Genomic DNA, 18,050 nt, shown 5'->3' on the forward strand with positions numbered 1-18,050 from the left:
CCCAGGAGGAGAAGCGAGTCCAGCAATCGACTTGCTATCCTGCCATTCAAAGCTTACGTACTCTTGTTATAATGCAACAACCACAGCACATCTCAAAAGGTTTACTTCTCAAGCTCGAAAAGAACTAAAGACTGCAGTACTTACTCGAGTGGCGGAGTCAAAAATTGCTGCTACATGCTGAACCGTTTTTTCATTCGAATTTTCGCATAGTTTTTCATTTTGACCCGTCTGTAATGGAACCGAAATTTGATTTGCTGATGCTCCGTAATGTGTGTGCATTCTGCAATGGAGGAGAGTGAAATGGCGTCGATGGGACCAATTTACTTGCATACCAGGCTTGGGGACGACTTTGCTGTGTTCCTACGCCTGGTATGTGGAGGTTGGTCCGTGGAACCTGGTATCATTGCATTGTTCTCACCAGGAGCTTTCCAAAGAGCACAAAAATGGGAAAATCAAGTGAAGGAAGCTAAAGTTATGACCTCAGTTTGAAGGTGAAAATTGTGCTGAAATTTCTAATTGTGCTTCAGGCTGTGCTGGTAATCAATGTGCAAAGGTTTAAAATTCCTTTTCAGTCACTTTCAGATAACTGAGTGACATGTCAGTTCGACCTGTTCTTCAATATATCCACTTTATAGGTACCCAGTTTATGTTACTACTGTACTAGTCATTAATGTTTTGAGTTTTTTGGCCGTCATCATGAACATTCTTGAAAAACGGCATAAATGGCATCAAGAACAATAAAGTTTCTTTGTCTCAGTCTTACAGGTTATAACTGTTAACCGACCCTTAGGCTAACAGTTAACCGTTAGGCACAGATGTGTCATCGTTTCAGCCCTATTTATCATCTTGTTACAGTCGTGGACCCCATCGCTGCATCTGCTTCATCGCTGCATCGCTGCTGCATCGCTGCATCTGCCGCTAGGGTTTACCGGGTGTTAGCGGCCGTCGTGAGTTCCCTTCGGGAATTGACACGATAATTAACTTTTTTTTACAGTCGTGGATAGTTGCTTCATAACTCGTTCCCATGTGTTTTCTTCTTTTACTTCACAAAGAGAGAATGCAAATACTTTAACAGCATTTTTCAGGGCTGGGAGTGAGTGTCATGAAAGTTAATTCGAATGTTACACTCTTTTTGTCAAGGATCTCTAGAAATCCTTTTTCCCCTTTTCAACTCACTCAACCAATGTGCGTCTGATACATTCGGTTTGTCAAGTACTAGCAGTAGTTTGGGATTGAGCTAATCGAAGAGTGTGCGTATAGTGGGAGCTGAAACCCCTCCCGTCCTCCACCCTCCCCTCCTCCCTCCCCTCCCCCCAGCCTGGTTAGTGTAAGAGGAAGTGTGAGTTTTTTTAGGCTGAATACATTATTAACCGTCTTTGCTGAGATGACAGCTATACCATAGCTCCGTGGTTTGAACATCACTGGTCTAAATTTTTGGAATCCTGGTAGTGGCAGTCAATTTTTCTTTAAACTTTGGGTCCCTTTTCAGCACCTTCAACTAATGAATAGTCCTGTTGTTGACTGTTTGTGTGCCTTAGTGGCGCCGTACACCTCTCCACCTAGCCTGCGAGAAAGGCTTTTCTGAGTGTGCTGAGATATTGTGCAATGCTAAAGCGCAGGTAAATTTGACAGACAGGGTAAGTATGCATATGTCGTTGGCAAGAACTGCGGGACATTTGAGAGCTGTGAGTGCACCTATGCAGTGTCTGCACTAGGATTTCAAGCCAATCAGGCTCACTTTTACCTGGCACAACCCATGAAACCGGGCCAGCGCCACGTCCGTCCAAGTGTTGCTACTGCATTACGGAGTTGTAACTATTTAGGACTCCCCGATGCATAATGACTAAATATTCCCAGCCGGGTCACAGGTGACCCGGTGTTCTTTTTCCAAACGGGTTCAAGTATGCCCAAACCGGTACACCGACTCGGCTGACCCAGCTCTAGAGCAGACAAAGCTATCCAGTACCGCACCGAATGGGGGGGGGGGCAAATATATCAATTTTCATTAAACGCAGGTGGCAGTTTCAGCCAACGAGTTGTGCAACCTGTACTGTAGTCTTACCGAAAAGTATCAGATCCTACTCCACAAGAATATCACCAAGAAATACCCTTTTTTAAGATGCGGCCTACAGCGACATCAATGCCAAAGCCATGAAGACAAAGTGTTTTTTTTGTGACATGGAAAGACGACAAGATCGAGTTCACTGACTTCCTCCACTGCCAGCTAAAACCTCCCGCGACATGTAAAATAGGCATGGTCAGCCAGGCAGTTTAACATGGGATAATTGGCATGCCCCGCAGTACCGTCAGCCACACTTTATGGCACAACAGATAGTCGGTCATTAACTGGCTCCGCTACTTCAACGAGAAGCCAAGGAATTTCTCGTGTTCACTTAAGCGAATTTTTATCCATCAATCACCAGATAGCTCATACTACAGGCATTATCTTCTGCCAGGTTGTATGTCAAAATTCCCCAGATAGATAATGACATAATGCTGCAGGGCAACAATTCCTTGCATTTTGACTGCGGGCGAACCCTGGATGAAGAAAGAGAACAATAACGTTTTTGAAGTAAAGATGGGATCGTTTGATGTCGCCAAAGTGTTCGAGTTGGTGGGTGAATACATCCTAAGTAAACTGAGGCTTCTTCTTCAGGAAAGAAGCCTCGAATTATGCAGCTATGATAGTTTCGCAATCCTGAGACACACCTCCGGGCATGATGCGGAACTCACCCGAGTACCTACCAATCTTATCGCAAACCGAATAGCACCCCATCATATATTATGGACTTGCAGTCAACCCCCCCCCCCCCACCAAAAATCCTGAAGATTATCCCTACTGGCGTAATGAAGCGGATAAGCAGCATTCCGTGTAACGACAAGGTTTTCGAAGATACCAAACTGCCATACCAGTATGACTTTGTCGCCAGCGGTCGTCCACAGTTAATGCAGTTTGTTGATAATGCAGCTGGTACAAAGAAGGTGACCCAGAGGGAGGAAGAACACTGAGTCCTTTTATATTTTTACTGAAAGCCATGTGGTGCACGCAATGGGAACATGCAGCAACCATCGTGGTGGAGGCCAGGCGCTCCGTCGACCAACTTGTCTAGACATCGTCATGCTCTGGAGGCACCAGATAAATGGAAGTTTGAGGGAAAGAGAAAGAACAGGGGAAGCGGGAGGGGAAGGGGTGGGGGGGGGGATTGAGAAAGAGAATACATGAGAGCGTGTAGTTCAGCAAGTTCATATAGCAGGTTTACAAGCCTTGCTTCCATCCAGTTGGAGAGTTTAATGCGCTCAGCCGCAAGCAGGGAGAGCATTGGCCATGGTTGAGCGGGAACGACAAGGCAGGCACAATGGAAAGTCGTGTGACTGGCGTCGCTGGGCGGAGAGACGGGTGTTGGGGGTTTCATCTGCCAGCTGGAGAGGTTTGGGCATAATTGCTTTCAAGTGGCTCATCGGCGGGAGGAAGCGGAGCTTGCACAGGAAGCTCAGGGCCGCCACCCTGCGCCTATGCTCCAGGCTTGGTACGGAGACACCAGGGCCTATCAGCTTTAGTGCCTGCATTGTACTGCGTCCAGGCGGGCCAGTGGTATCGAACAAAATCCCGAGGAGCTTTATCTTGCCGGCTTCAGGCACCCTGGTACCGTTGAACAGTACGTGGGGAAGAGGTGTTGCCGGACGGTGAAAATCAATCGTGAGCGTAAAGGGACTTGGTCGGTTCAAAAGTTATTTTCCACTCAGTACCCTTTCGGGCGATAGGGTCCACGGCAAGCTGAAGCTGGGTCGCACTATCTGGGATGTCGCACGAAGCCGCAATGCATTGGTAGACTGTGGTGTCATCTGCGTATAGAGCCAGAGAGGTGCTATCCGGTATTTCTTCCTCACAGTCGTTTACGTAAACCAGAAACAGGGTTGGACCCAGGATACTCCCTTGGGGGACCCCAGCAAGCACAGGGTATTCTGATGACTGCATGTTGTCCTTCGACTACAGCACGTAGTTGCCGACAGCAGAGGTAGTTTGAGGGCCAGCGAATGAGCGGATCACTGATGCCGCATGCCTCTGGTTTATGGAGTACACCTCGATGTGAAACCTTGTCAAACGCCTCGGCGATGTCGATGGCCAGTACATGTAACTCCTTATTCCTTGGACTTTTGCTGACTTGGCTCCTAGACTAATGTACCATTCCACCGCTCGCTGCAGTGGATGACCAGTCGTTGTGCAGCTTGGTTAATAGAATAATTCTGATCATATGTACCGAGTCCCTTCCGGAAGCCATATTGTCGAGAGGAGATTATACTGTGCTTAGAGAAGAAGTTTATGATACAGTGGTTGCAGATTGTTTCCATTGTCTTGGAATAAATGCATGGGAGAGACACCGGACGACAGTTGCGCAGATCTAATCTAGCTTTCTTCTTGTGAATCGGAACAACCCCGGCGACCTTCCACAGCCTCCGGTGCACATCCTGCCGAAAGCACAAGGAGAACAGCTGGGCAACAGGCAAGCAGAGCTCATTAGCACAATTCTTCAGCACCCTGTGGCTTTTATGGGATTCAGTCTTCTGAGCTCTCTTTTGACAGTATCCGTTCGAAAGTCGACGGCAGTAAGCCAAGACTCAGTGTGAGGTGTTACAGGTGGCAGATCGTCTGATGGCAGATCGTTTGTAACGTCGTCTGCTCCGAGGCTGCACTTTATCACTTTATCTAGTGCGAGCAATGAGAGCTGAAAGAAAATTACACCAATCAACGATATCAGGTGACAGCAAATGAGATAAATTCACCACTAGAAAGTAACTATGCAACCAAAAACGAGAACTACTGATCTAAATTCACAAACAATTTCAATGTAAACAATTTTTTCTGCCTACAAAAGATCGCTTTGGTGGTAAAGATATTTTTTTATATTTTTTTATTGGGAACACCGCGCAAGTTTGGACAGCAGTCCAAATGCATTGGTCATGTAAAGACAAAGTCAGGGAATAGAAGGGCGGGGAACAAAACCTGCTGCAGAGGGGTTAAGTCGGGGAGAAGGCATAATGATAATAGATAGATAGGCTGATGTCAACACTATTGAGAAAGATGACTAGTACTCACGCTCGGGGAGTGCAAACGAGTTGGCTTCTCTTTCCTGGGTCATCTATTCTTGACAAAAGTGAATCTGCTGTGGTGTTCTGGTGATATCGATTCCCGCTGGCCCTTGGACGACTTCAGTGCATCAGATAGTACTTTGTCGTCTTTTTCGGCTGCAGTGTAGTGACCCTGGTCTTCTGCATCCGCTTCCGAGCCGCTCGAATCAGCGGATGCAGCTGCTTGATGATGTATATTGGTCATTTCGTGTGGGCGCATTTCGTCATGCTGCCCAGGTATGAGCCCTCCGTCAGAGGTGATTGCAATGTCAGGGTCTTCCTCGTCTTTGTGTCCTACAGACAGACTTGGGCCGGTGTTGGCGTTTGTTTCGACCTCTACTACCGGTACTTGTGGGCAGCTTTGCTCCAGTGCTGGTGGAGTTGTTGGTGGTGTTGCTGGCTTCTGCTGTTCGTGGAGGTCAGGTCCAAGGGTGACTGGGGCCTGCTGGGAGCCCATAGTGGGGTCGGCATGTGCTCTCACCTTACAGCAAGCTGGCGTAGGCGGTGGATTTTGCCCCCGTGTGCTTGGCATGGCAGTTGACAGCAAAATGCTGAAAGCCAAACTGGCTCAGAGATAGTAAGCTATTGACCTCTACAAACGAGTAGACCTGACGACTAATCATTGATTCAAAGAGTTCACCGACTCCATCAAGGAGGGAAATGGGTCGGTAACTCAGCGGTCAGAGGCATCTCCTTTACCCTTGTACAGGGGAATGACTACCGCTGACTTCCACTCAAGAGGCTGGGTACTGCATAAAATGGAACGGTTGAAGAGTTCGGTCAGGGATTGGGCTAATACTTCAGCTAATTCACGGAGGGTACGGTTGGGCAGCACGACGGCTGGGAGCATCGCACGGAGAGGCGAACTAATGCATTGAATATGGATGCAGTTGACGGAGGCAAACCAATGCATTGAATATGGATGCAGTTGACAAAGGCTTGATCTGGAATAGGTCCTTCGTAGGTGGAAGACAGGGAGTGGGCAATGCACTAAATGATGATGACTTAGACTGAGGTTCTGTACTCGGCTAGAAGATTGGCTCTATCCGTGTGTGTGTGTGGGGGGGGGGGGGGTGGGGGGGGGGGGGCGGGCGTGTATGTATATACGTGTGTCATTGTGTGTAATCGGTGGTGCTAGTGAAGCTTATATCAGGTCCACTCTGATTTAGCCACCCACACTAGTAGCAACCATTACCTTCGCCGGGGGCAGGGGTAACTGCAGCTGGATCCCGTGACGGATACCCTGATGGCGTCAATCCTTTTTCTGCACTTTACCCTCACCCACTCGCTGAGGTGTGTGTGTGGTGAGCCCATAAGTGGGTTCATTTCCAAGTCCACCAATAGTTTACGGATTTCAGGGTGTATTGGCCGTTGGGCGGTTCAATAGCCAATGGAGTCATCTTTCCGAGGTTATTTTTGAGTCTCTCTCCCCTCTCCCAAGGGTAGGCCCACGTGATAAGTTATATCACTGTGTGTGTGTGGGGGGGGGGGGGGGGTGCATGCGTGCGTACGTGCGCGCGTGCATGAATGGGTGTGATCATTTCTTCACCATTTTTTGTGCATGTGTGTGTGAGTATTTTTTGCTGTTTTATGAGCATACATTTCCACTTGAAATTAAAAAAGAGCACTGTATGTATTTTCTGTACTTCTTGTTCTCTGAAGAATGGTGTGACCCCTCTCCAATCAGCCTGCGAGATCAACTCTTTTGACTGTGTTAGGATATTGTGCAATGCCAAAGCCGATGTCAATGTCACTAACAATGTAAGCTTGTATGCAGTGCTTTGTGAGTACGATGCTGAGGCATGTAGCACGGCGGTGTGATATTTGCTTATGCAATAAAGTTTTTTGCATGTTGAAGAGTACGGTTGGACTTTTTCGAGCTCCGTAGTTTGTCGTGCGATTTCTCAGCCCAGCCGGCACCAGGCCGGTCTGGAGGTAGTTACAGGGTAGAAGAGAAGAGTGGTGAGTAGTAGATAGTCTAGGTAGTACTAGTAGGTAGACACAGGTAGCTATGCCGGCCAGAACTGCCACTCGCAGCCTGACGGAATCGGAAATAAAACCTTTGAGCTCCATCCCTGAAATCGAATCGTCCGTCTTTGAAATTGTCAAGACGCTGTCAGCGCTCGTGTCGGAATCTGCAAACCGGGAGGTCGGTCTCAAAAACCGGATTGACGAACTGGTCATGCAGATAACAGGACTGAAAGAGGAGGTTGTCGCCATGAAGGAGTCCGCCATTGCAACGGCAAGTGTTACCTTTCCTTCGGCTGAACAACAGCCCCAGAGTACGACGAGGTGGAAGGGATCTCGTAGCCGTACCCGTACACGAAAAGACCAGGTCACCAAATGCACTGGTGCAGCAGGAGGAGAACACCGTAGCGCTTTCAAACACGTACACGTGGATGACACTGGCAGTGATCGTGAGATCTCGAGTGAGGAAGACGAACGTTTTCAGACTGTTGGGCGTCCCCAGTCAAGCCCCAGAAAAAATCGTTCGACCCAATCGCTGATGAATCATGGAAACTAGTGTCTAAAGAACCCCACCAAACAAGGAAGGCAGTCGTGTATGTGGTAAACCATAATGCTGATTGCACAGAGGAGCGAGTGACGATCTCAGCAGCGATCTGTGGCCGTGGCAAAATCCGTCAAGGTCCATGAGTGCAGCATGCACACCACGGAAGACGGGAAAGTCTCCGCCCAATTGACGCTCGATGCCACTGGCTTAGAAACAGTCACTGCTGTGAACTTCTGGCCACGACCGCTTTACGCTCGAGCCTGGCGACACCGCAAACGGCCGCAGGATGACAGGTCATCTGGTACATCTGGCGCCGTCAACGTGGGCAGCAGAGGCGATAGGGACAGTGAGGCAGAGGCTGCTTCCGCTGGAGCGATTTAGCCACGCAAACACCAATGAACACCAGCTGCGCAAGGACATACTCAGTAATGAAGCTCCTGCTGACAAATGCTTTGGGGTTGCTGTCAACGTTTGGAGCCTTCCAGCATGCTGTTGCATGGAGCAGATCTGACATCGCCATCGTAACAGAGACTAAATTTACACCGGAGAAAGCCTCACTATCTGACTCCTCCATGCCGGGCTTCCACCTACCCCTCCGACTTGACAGATCTGCTCAAGGCGGCGGAGGTGCAGTCTGGGTCCGGGACTCCCTCTCCTTTGACCACCTGAGTGACATCAACTGCCATGGCCATGAGGTCATCTGGCTTCGCCTGCACCTGGACAACGGCCAGAAAGTAGATGTATGTGCCGTGTACTGACCCGGGCCGTGCCCTGGACAAGATGTCTCTCTGCTTGAGTATCTTGACTTAGTCATGGATCAAGCTCGATCCCTCGGGAACAGCGTTGTGATAGCTGGTGATTTAAATGTTCATAATAAAAGCTGGCTATGCAGCACGAAGACTACACCAGCTGGTGAATACATGGAAGAACACTCTGCGTTCCACGGGCTCCACCAGCACGTTACTCAACCGACACGCGGTGAGAACACCCTGGATCTCATACTCAGCGACTTCTCGGAGACCTCAGTGGTGGTAAATGTACTGGACCCCATTGGAGCATCAGACCATGCCAACGTTGTGGCCACTTTTAATGCCACCCCACTCCGCGAACCACGGACTAAACGGCGCGTTTGGAGGTATGCTCAGGCAGACTGGGGCCGGCTTCGGCACTTCTACTCAACAGCAAACTGGGATATATCAGTAGACCCCGAGGCGTCCTGCAGATCAGTAACCGCTGTTAACATGGAAGGCATGAATCGCTTTATCCCACACAAAGAACTTTCGACGAAACCAACAGAACCATCCTGATGGACGCCGGAATGCTCAGCCGCTACCCAGGCAAAGAAGAATGCAAGGAACCGTCTCAGGAGACACCCCACCTGCCACCAGCAACTCATTGACTACAATGCCAAAGTCCGAGCCTCTGCCAATTGCCTCCGTCTCGCAAAGCAGGCAGAATCTGCCCGCATCCGAGATCGGCTCAAACATGGATCACTGCGAAACAAGCAATGGTGGTCACTCCTGAAGCAAGCTGCAGGCTCTGGCCGCAGCTCATCTATCCCTGTCCTACGCAATGCCCAGGGCAGAGAATATGTCACCAACCAGGAAAAGGCTACTTGCTTTGGAGAATTCTTTGCGAGCAAATGCAGTCTGAGTGATTAAGATCTACAGCACTCCGACCTTCCTGACCTTCCTCCTAGGTGTACATCTGCCCTGACAACTGTCCGATTTCGGGAAGCGACAGTCCAGCGCCAGCTCCGCCAGCTGGATCCGACCAAGGCTACCGGACCCGATGGCATCCCTGCCAGAGTTCTGAAGCAGTGCTCAAAAGTTTTGGCTGCACCACTTGCCAAGCTGTTCTCACTCTGTTTCTGGTCCCATGTCCAGCCTTCTCTCTGGAAAGTAGCCCGTGTGGTCCTGATACACAAGAAGCAATCTCATTCTGCTGTTAAGAACTACCGACCTGTGTCCTTGTTATCTGTTGTCTCCAAAGTCATGGAAAAGATTGTCAACACTGCCATAATCAATCATCTTGAGGATGAAAAGGCCTTGTCCATCCACCAGTCCGGATTCCGGCAGGGGCTCAGCACATCTGACCTTCTCACGTCTCTCAACCACTCCTGGGTCTCCGAAGTCAACCGTGGTGGCGCAGTCCGCGTGCTGGCTGTAGACATAGCAGGAGCATTCGACAAAGTTTCACACCAAGGTGTGCTCCACAAGGCTGCGTCTTATGGCATCATTGGTCCCTCCTCAACTGGCTGTCTGACTACCTTTACGACAGGAAGTTGCAGGCAATAGTCGGCGGAGCATCTTCAGAATCGTACAAGATTGATGCTGGGGTCCCACAGGGGAGCATCCTTGGGCCCACACTGTTTTTGCTGTATGTGAATGACGCCTGCGACATCCTACTGGAAGGGATCACTCCGGCTGCTTACGCAGATGACACCACGCTTTATGCCCACATCCCAACGCCACATGCTGTGACAGAAGTGTGCCGCAACCTCCAAGCTAGTGTGGATGCACTTGCTGAATGGGGTGCTCAGTGGCGCGTCACTTTCGAGCTAACGAAATCACAGGCCATGACTGTGTCCCGCCACCGCACCCCCTGGGAGACACCACCCATCCAGTTCAACGGCCCAGCGGTCCCGGAATGCTCGCGGCTGAAGCTCCTTGGAGTGACGTTTGATGCCCATCTATCATCCTCAGAGCATCTTCGAGGAACTGCAGTGCTTGGCACACAGCGAATTGGTTTCTTCCGGAAGGCGTGCCATGTCCTGCACCCACCGGGCCGGGCCACAGCATACCGGGGTTTCATTCGGCCTCTAATGGAGTACTGCCCACTTGTATGGATGGGAGCTGGGGCTACCCATCTCTCACATCCAGCATCGTGCCCTAACCCTGATTTGGACAGGGGCTGCAATGGACACTCTGTCCCTGCGGCGCCGTGTGGCCGGCCTCACAACTTTATACAAGCTCCATTACATCGCAAGCCCACCAGCTCTTGCAGCGACACGCCCAGCCAGAGCAATCGCACCCGCCATCGCGCCTGCCACACATCGCCGCTCGTCAGCCAACCTTGCGGACGAGCTTCAACTCCAGACAGCCCTACCTGCCAGATCGTGCAATGTTGCGCTGCGCTCTTTCCTGGAGTGCCTCATCGAAGCCTGGAATGAACTGCCAGCCACTCTCCTTCGCGATGCACCGTCTGCCAAAGGAATGCAGCAGTTCAAGGTTCTGACCGACCGCTACCTGAAACGGTCTGGGTGGTCATTGGCCACGGACATCGCCCCCTAGGCTACTGCCATTACGACCCTGTTCCTGTTCTCGGAGCACTTCCTTCTCATCAAACTCCCAATCCATAATATACTATGTCCTTATCTCTCTCTAACTCTCCTCAATTCTCACTCTAATCTTTCGTCAAAACTGCACGACAATCAGCGACTACTTTCGCCTCAGCATCATGATCTTGATACTGCTATATTTGTACTTGTTTGTGTACTTGTTTGCACTCATATCTTGGAATCACTCGCAAACTAACAAGTTTCCTGGTTTCCTCCCCTCCCTCCTCTCTTTCCTACCCTCAGAGTTCTTGCTCTCCTGCTCCCCGCCCTTCCACTCCCCGTTTTGTTTCCTTTGGTGCACATGTGCAGCTGTGATGCCGAGACCCTTGGTCGGCTGAGCTTCACAGGTCCCGCCCACTCCGTCCTGCTGGATATGTACTATTGTGTTGAGTTCTCCTCCTCATTTTAGTTCATCATGCAGTGAGTGTTCAATTGTTAAAAAAAAGAAGAAAAAACCGGCTGTAACAGTGCCTATGGAAGGTTTTATCAGCTAAATGTTCAGCTAAATGCATTGAATCTAGCTTCCTCAGTTCTTGTAGTATCAGCACAGGATGGTATAGTCAGTTAGCATGACTCCAAGCTCTTCCACAGAGAATCTTTTTTGAGCAGACGATGTGATGGCTCCTGGCCGAAAATTTGATTGAGAATTATTTTTGCAGGCGAAGAGACCACTTGGATTGAAGATGGTGTGTGTGTGTGTGTGTGAGGTTTTCCATTTAATGAAGTGGCTGCAGTGGAGCTTGCGCATATTACGAGATGTGGAGACAATTAAAAAATACCAATGAATATACGAAGCCAGCTTACAATACGTAACCTTTCTCCCTCCTCTTCCACTTCAACTTCTGCGCCTCTCAACGCTCTTGCCCCACCTTTCTTCCCCCATTCTGTACATGCTGCTACTCACCGACTTACAATCTGTGTCCTTAATGCTCGCTCCATAGCAAACAAGTCGGGCGAACTCATTTAAATGTGTGAGGATCACACACCCAACATAGTATGCATTACAGAGACCTGGCTAACTCCCACACAAGCTTTCCACGTGCCACACTATGAATGCTTCCAACGAGACCGACCTGTTTTAGAAAATAGACAGAACCGTGAACCGTACGGAGGAGTTCTAATCTTAGTTCGTGAAGGTCTGTGTGCTTCCATTGATCAGCTACCGGATTTTCAGCAACCGGGCATGGAAGCCGGGAAGAGGTGTTGCCGGACGGTGAAAGTCAATCGTGAGTGCCTGGGACTTGGTCGGTTCGAAAGCTATTTTCCACTCAGCACCCCATCGAGCGATGGAGTCCGCGGCAAGCTGAAGCTGGGTCGCACTCTCCGGGATGTCACACGTGGCCGGAATGCATTGGTAGACTGTGGTATCATCTGCGTATACACCCAGAGAGGTGCTATCCGGTATTACTTCCGCACAGTCGTTCATGTGAACCAGAAACAGGGTTGGACCCAGGATACTGCCTTGGGAGACCCCAGCAAGCACAGGGTATTGTGATGACTGTTGTCCTCCGACTACAGCACGTAGTTGCCGGCAGCAGAGGTAGTTTGAGAGCCAGCCAAGGAGCGGACCACTGAGTCCGCATCCCTCTGCTGGACACCTCGATGTGAAACATTGTCGAACGCCCTGGCAATGTCGATGGCCAGTACATATACCATGCCGCCGCTCGCCGCAGTGGATGACCAGTCGTTGTGCAGTTTCATTAACAGATCTGATGTACCGAGTCCCTTCCGGAAGCCATATTGCCCAGAGGAGATTACACCGTGCTTAGAGAAAGCTCATGATACACTGGTTGCAAATTGTTTCCATTGTCTTGGAGAGAATGCAAAGGAGAGACGCCGGGTGCCAGTTGCGCAGGTCTGATCTAGCTTTCTTCTTGTGAATCGGAACAACCCGAGCGACCTTCCACAACCTCGGTTGCACCTGCTGCCGAAAGCACAAGGAGAACAGCTGGGCGACGGGCAAGCAGAGCTCCTTGGCACAATTCTTCAGCACCCTGTGGCTTGCATGGGATTCAGTCTTCTGAGCTCTCTTCCGACAGTATCCGTAGAAAGCCGAGACTCGGTGCGAGGTGTTATAGGTGGCAGATCGTCTGATGGCAGATCGTTTGGAAAGTTATCTGCTCCGAGGCTGCACTTTGATGAATAGAACGTGCCAAAGCGCTCTGCTTTTTGGGAGTTGGCCGTGACCCGGACGCCGTTAGTGTCAACAAGAGTTGGTATGGTTGTGCTGCGCCCACAACCAACTGCTTGCTTCAGCGTGGACCACCACTCTCGATCAGACATGCTCCCACGTGAAAGTTTGTCCCTCGGCGTGGCAAGGCGTATTGCCTGCGCCTGGCGCAGATAGTGAGTGCAACGCCTGGTCGCCTCAAGGGCCCCCAGTCGTAGCTGAGGACGAGGAGTCCCACAGGAACGGTCCTAAACTTCCTGTTTTGCCTTCGCCTGTGCTGAACAGTCAGGACTCCACCAAGGAGGGTCAGACGGGCGGGTTACAAGGTCACGAGCTGGTATGAATTGGTTCATGCCTTGTGAAATGATGTCGGTGACATTATGAAATGATTTGTTGGGACATTGACTGATGGCTGCGGTCTAGTCAGATTGACGATAAAAATGAGAAAGTTGAGACCAGTCCGCTAGGTTGTAGGGCCAGAATACTCGTTTCGTGGGACATTCCTCCGACACTTGTGTGGGAAATTCAGCCATGAGAGTTACATCCGAGGCACCAAGGGGAGATTTGCAACGGACTGTTACATTAGAAATATAGTCAGACATAATCAGATCCAGTAAATTGTCCCCTCGAGTCTTCATCGTAACATGTTGTTCCAGGCCGTGGCTAACGCACCTATCCTCAGGGAAAATCCTTTTTTGCGTGCCTTTGGAGCAAGTGAGAAAAGGCACAGTAACGTAGAGGCTAGAAGTTGATTGTCTCAAAAATAATTTGGAGCACCAACAAATTGAATTTTCAAGTGACATTCGAGATCGTCACTACAGGCACTCAAAGAGTCGAAACTAGGGCTTCTTTTGCCTGAAAAAGGCCTGCAAACAGAAAAGTAGTTTTGAATGTTGCTCGCGCGCCCCATACACTAGTACATGGAGCAGTGGTCTTGCACGGAGCTACAGTAACGTTACTAGTACATGATGGAGCGGTACCAGTGGCGGGTTTGGGGGGAGGGGGCGGGGGGCACCCCCGGGGGGGGGGGGGGGGGGGGGGTGGCGCCCCCCCCCCCCTCAAGAGTTTCGACCTAGGTTTCAAAAAATATAAGGCAGGGCGCTGAGGCTAGCTAGGCTAGGCTGGGGGAGCGCGGCCTGAAACGATCGTCCAAAAGCGGTTCCACGGTACGGTGCTCGAGCTGGTGTTGATTGTACACACTACAGACTAGTACAGTCTACAGAGTAGAGTGAGCATGAACGGCTACAGAAACACGGTGACCTGACTGTGTACACTGTACTGTCGTACAGTTTGATCCCTGTACAGATAACTGAGTAGAGTCCAGCGGATAATGCCAGCATTATATTCGGCATTATACGACTATCCGAGCATCAGAGCATTATGGAGCATTATAAAGGAACAAAACGAGCATTATGTGAGGTTTGAGCGGCATAACGAGTTTCATAGTGGATAATATCGGGAAATCCCAGGTTTTTGGCAACGATCGGATACAATTATGATCAAGAGATGTTGTCTGATGATTGGTTTTTGCCATGAAAGTCTGAGGAACAACAAAACAGCCCTATTTTACTCCTTTTGTGTACCTCTTGCGTACTACGCTCCGCCCCTTCCGGGCATTTAAGCACTATGCATTGTACCGGTGCATGACTTTGTGATTGTGTAGACACGTAACACCTTTAGCACTAAACGCTACATAACTATTGCTACATAAAAACGTTATGATTGTAGCGATGTGGTCAGGTAAATGTATACAAGCCGGTTGTGAAGCATGCCCAACCGAGGCCGAGGCAGTTCAAGTGACACTAATCCGGAGTAATTATTTACAAAGTTTCTTTTACTTTAAGAATAAAAGAGAGCTATGGAGGAGACATACGCGAAGTGGATATCAAACAGACGAAGAAGAGTTTTCTAGTTGTGCCAGAGGCTCTGGCGATAGCATCTCTAGCGATACTGAAGTAGACACTGATGCATTGCGAAATTTGGACCAGGATGAAGGAGCGGCTATAAACAGAAAGAGCTCGTTCCAAAAGAACTGCCTTTGCCGAGTCCAGCTCAGGAGGCTCGAAAAGAACTAGAATTTCTCATGGACTCAGTACCAAGTCGATTGCTCAGCAGCGCCTGTCTTACTTTCCTGATGAAGCACGTACAGTTAGTTGTGGACGGTTGTAATGCCAAGCCTACAGTTAAATGCTATCAGAAAGGAAGAGTATTGTGGCAAGCCATACATCTACACCCAATCTCAAGGAGAAGATGAGAGCACAAGCAAAGGATGTAGAGTGGCAAAATTACTTCTCACCACGTGTTTTCAGGATTTCCGCAAATGGAAGGGCTCTCCATCCGAGATCGGATCTCAGGAGCTGGCCTCACGTCTGGTGTTTCAGATGAAGACATTCATGATTCACAGAGTGGACGCAGTGACAGCTTGTCTGCAGGCAGGAATACTATTTGCTAAGATTAACTTCATCCCAACAATGAATGACTACCTGCAATAATGGTTTCATCTCTCACTACATAGATAATTAGGGGAAAGATATGATACACCGACTATTCTTGTAACAGGTTTAATCAAACTTGAAAAGTAAGAGACCTGGTTGACCGTGCCTCGACCAGTTATATGCAAAATGTGATAGTATACATGTGGCAATGGCGCCAATGAAGGTGCTAATAGACAGGCGTAAGACGCATGAGGTGCGAGGGAGTGTAAAGTTATAGAGAACAGAGGAAAACTGTTACATCATCCCCCTCCTATGGAGAGGAAGGAGCTTATAACCCAAATGCTCAAGTGGAATAGAGTACAATAAGCGCAAACGAGTGCGAGACGAAAAAAGGCTTCGCACTGAAGTAACACAATAAGACGACTGAAACTCCATGCAAATAAAAGTGTAATAAGCTCAACAAATGTGTAAGGTGAAAACTAGAAGTTCAACTGCAAAACTCAGCGGGCAGAAGCCAAGGTTTTGTACTTCTGAAGTGGAACAATGTCATTACCAGATTCATCCAACAAATAATGTTCAGGCTCCCAAGTGGCGTCAGAGTAGCCTTGCCACTTGACTAGGTACTGAAGCTGATTCTGCCGGCGGCGGTGACTGAGAATGTTCTCCACCACATAGCGGGCATGACCATCAAGGTCCGTGATAGGCGGAGGCGTAGGCTGTCTCCTATTAGGAATAGCGTTCTTCTCGTAGGCACGGAGTGCCGACACATTAAATACCGGGTGACAGCGGCTGGTATGAGGCAACTTGAGCTTGTAGGCATTCGGGCCGACCACATGGGTTATAGGAAAGGGGCCAAACCACTTGGGGCGTAATTTATGGGATGGTCGGTCCTGAGCTTCAGGAGTCAGGAGGAAATCCCGGTAGACCATTACCAAATCTCCCACCTTCAGCTTTCCCTCGACCCTTGTCCGATCTGCATAGAAGGCCTGACGAGCTTGAGCTGCCACTAGCGCATCTTGTGAGATCTTGACCGCGTATTGTCTTGCTTGCAACCAATCAGCTGAATCTCTGCCTCCCTGAATAGGGTTGAGGAAGTCGGGTGGTGCTCTGGGATTTAGACCATAATTTAAGAAGAACGGTGTGTTTCCTGTAGATGATTGAGTAGCGCTGTTGATAGAAAACTCACAGAGAGGTAAGAGCATATCCCAGTTATCTTGCTTATGATTTACAAAAGCCCTCAGCACATCCTCTACTATTCTGTTTACTCGTTCAGTTAGGCCATCTGTCTGAGGGTGATTGGCAGTACTTCTTCACAAAAAACACAGGTGCACCGTATGGCGACTTACTTGGCTCAATGAATCTCTTCTCAAGTAATTCTCAAGTAATTCTGATCTCTGGTTTCGGCAAGCGGTAAGCGGGTCGAGACGGTGGTCTGGCTCCATCTTCTATCTGGATTTCATGGTCGATTGGTCTCTTCGGTGGAAGCTCATTCGACAGCTCGTCTGGAAATAAATCCTGGTACCCCTTGAGCAGGTTCTGGATGTCCTGTTGCTCTGATTCCTGGAGTTGTGGCCCGGAGCGATTCTCCTCGTTTGCAGGAGTGACCCATGCAAGAAACCCCTCGGCTCCACTCCTCAGGGCATGACGAGCTTGTCGGCCACTGATAAACATGCTTTCCAAAGATGGCCGGTCGGCTGTGGGCAGGTTAGCTGAAGGCAATTTGGCAACAAAGGGCTCACCGTCCAACTGAACTTCGTTCGTACGGAAGTTGGTGCTGGGGTTGTTCCTTGTAAGCCACGGCTTGCCAAGAATAGCGTCGTAGCGAGTCAGGGGATACACAGTAAAGTGCTGTTCCTCACTGAAGCCCCCGACTGTCACCTTTAGCGTGCGTGTGGAAATCTGCGGGACCTCGCTGGTCGAGCCGTCCGCCAATGTTACGCTCAGCATTTCTGAGCTTGCATCCGTGTCAAGATGATGCTTTCGAACAAAACCGTCTGCAATGAAGTCATGCGTCGAACCGGAATCTATCAGCATCACTGCACGGCGACCGCCGATCTTTCCCTGTATGCGCCGTAGGTCGTGTTCAGGTTCATTGCCGACGCTGACGTTGCTGACATGACACCTTTCTGCAACGGGACAATTTCCTACAGCTATGGGTGTCTCCGGCTCTGTAAGTTCCTGGAGAGCAACGTCTTCAACCTCCAGAGCTCCGAACCGGTTAGCGACTGGTACCGGCGTGGGTGCTTGGGTCGTCGCCAGTAAGCGCACCCCCTTTCTTACTGGCGACCAGCGTTTGGGTAGCGCTGTCCACCCTCAGTACAGTCTTTAGCGAGGTGGCCTGGCTTCCTGCAAGCAAAGCAGTGTCCCATTGCTCGCAGTTGGACACGCTCTTGGTCCGTCAGCTTGCGGAGGCCCTGACCACGGAAGCTGGGCACGGAACGCGACTCTCTACTGGCTGGTGGCCCC

At 49.9% G+C, this 18,050-nt stretch overlaps 1 protein-coding gene across 2 annotated transcripts in view; it reads left to right on the forward strand.

Moving 5' to 3' along the window:
- The window catches only part of LOC135820959 (uncharacterized), a 229,129-nt gene that overhangs the window by 91,377 nt on the left and 119,702 nt on the right, over nt 1–18,050 (forward strand). For both annotated transcript variants that reach the window (XM_065334020.1, XM_065334018.1), the window contains exons 8-9: nt 1,539–1,637; nt 6,790–6,888. In XM_065334020.1, coding sequence (XP_065190092.1) covers nt 1,539–1,637; nt 6,790–6,888 — 198 coding nt within the window. The remainder of the gene's footprint in view (nt 1–1,538; nt 1,638–6,789; nt 6,889–18,050) is intronic.

The sequence above is a fragment of the Sycon ciliatum genome, chromosome 7 (assembly GCF_964019385.1).
Source record: "Sycon ciliatum chromosome 7, ocSycCili1.1, whole genome shotgun sequence".
NCBI classification, from domain to species: domain Eukaryota; kingdom Metazoa; phylum Porifera; class Calcarea; order Leucosolenida; family Sycettidae; genus Sycon; species Sycon ciliatum.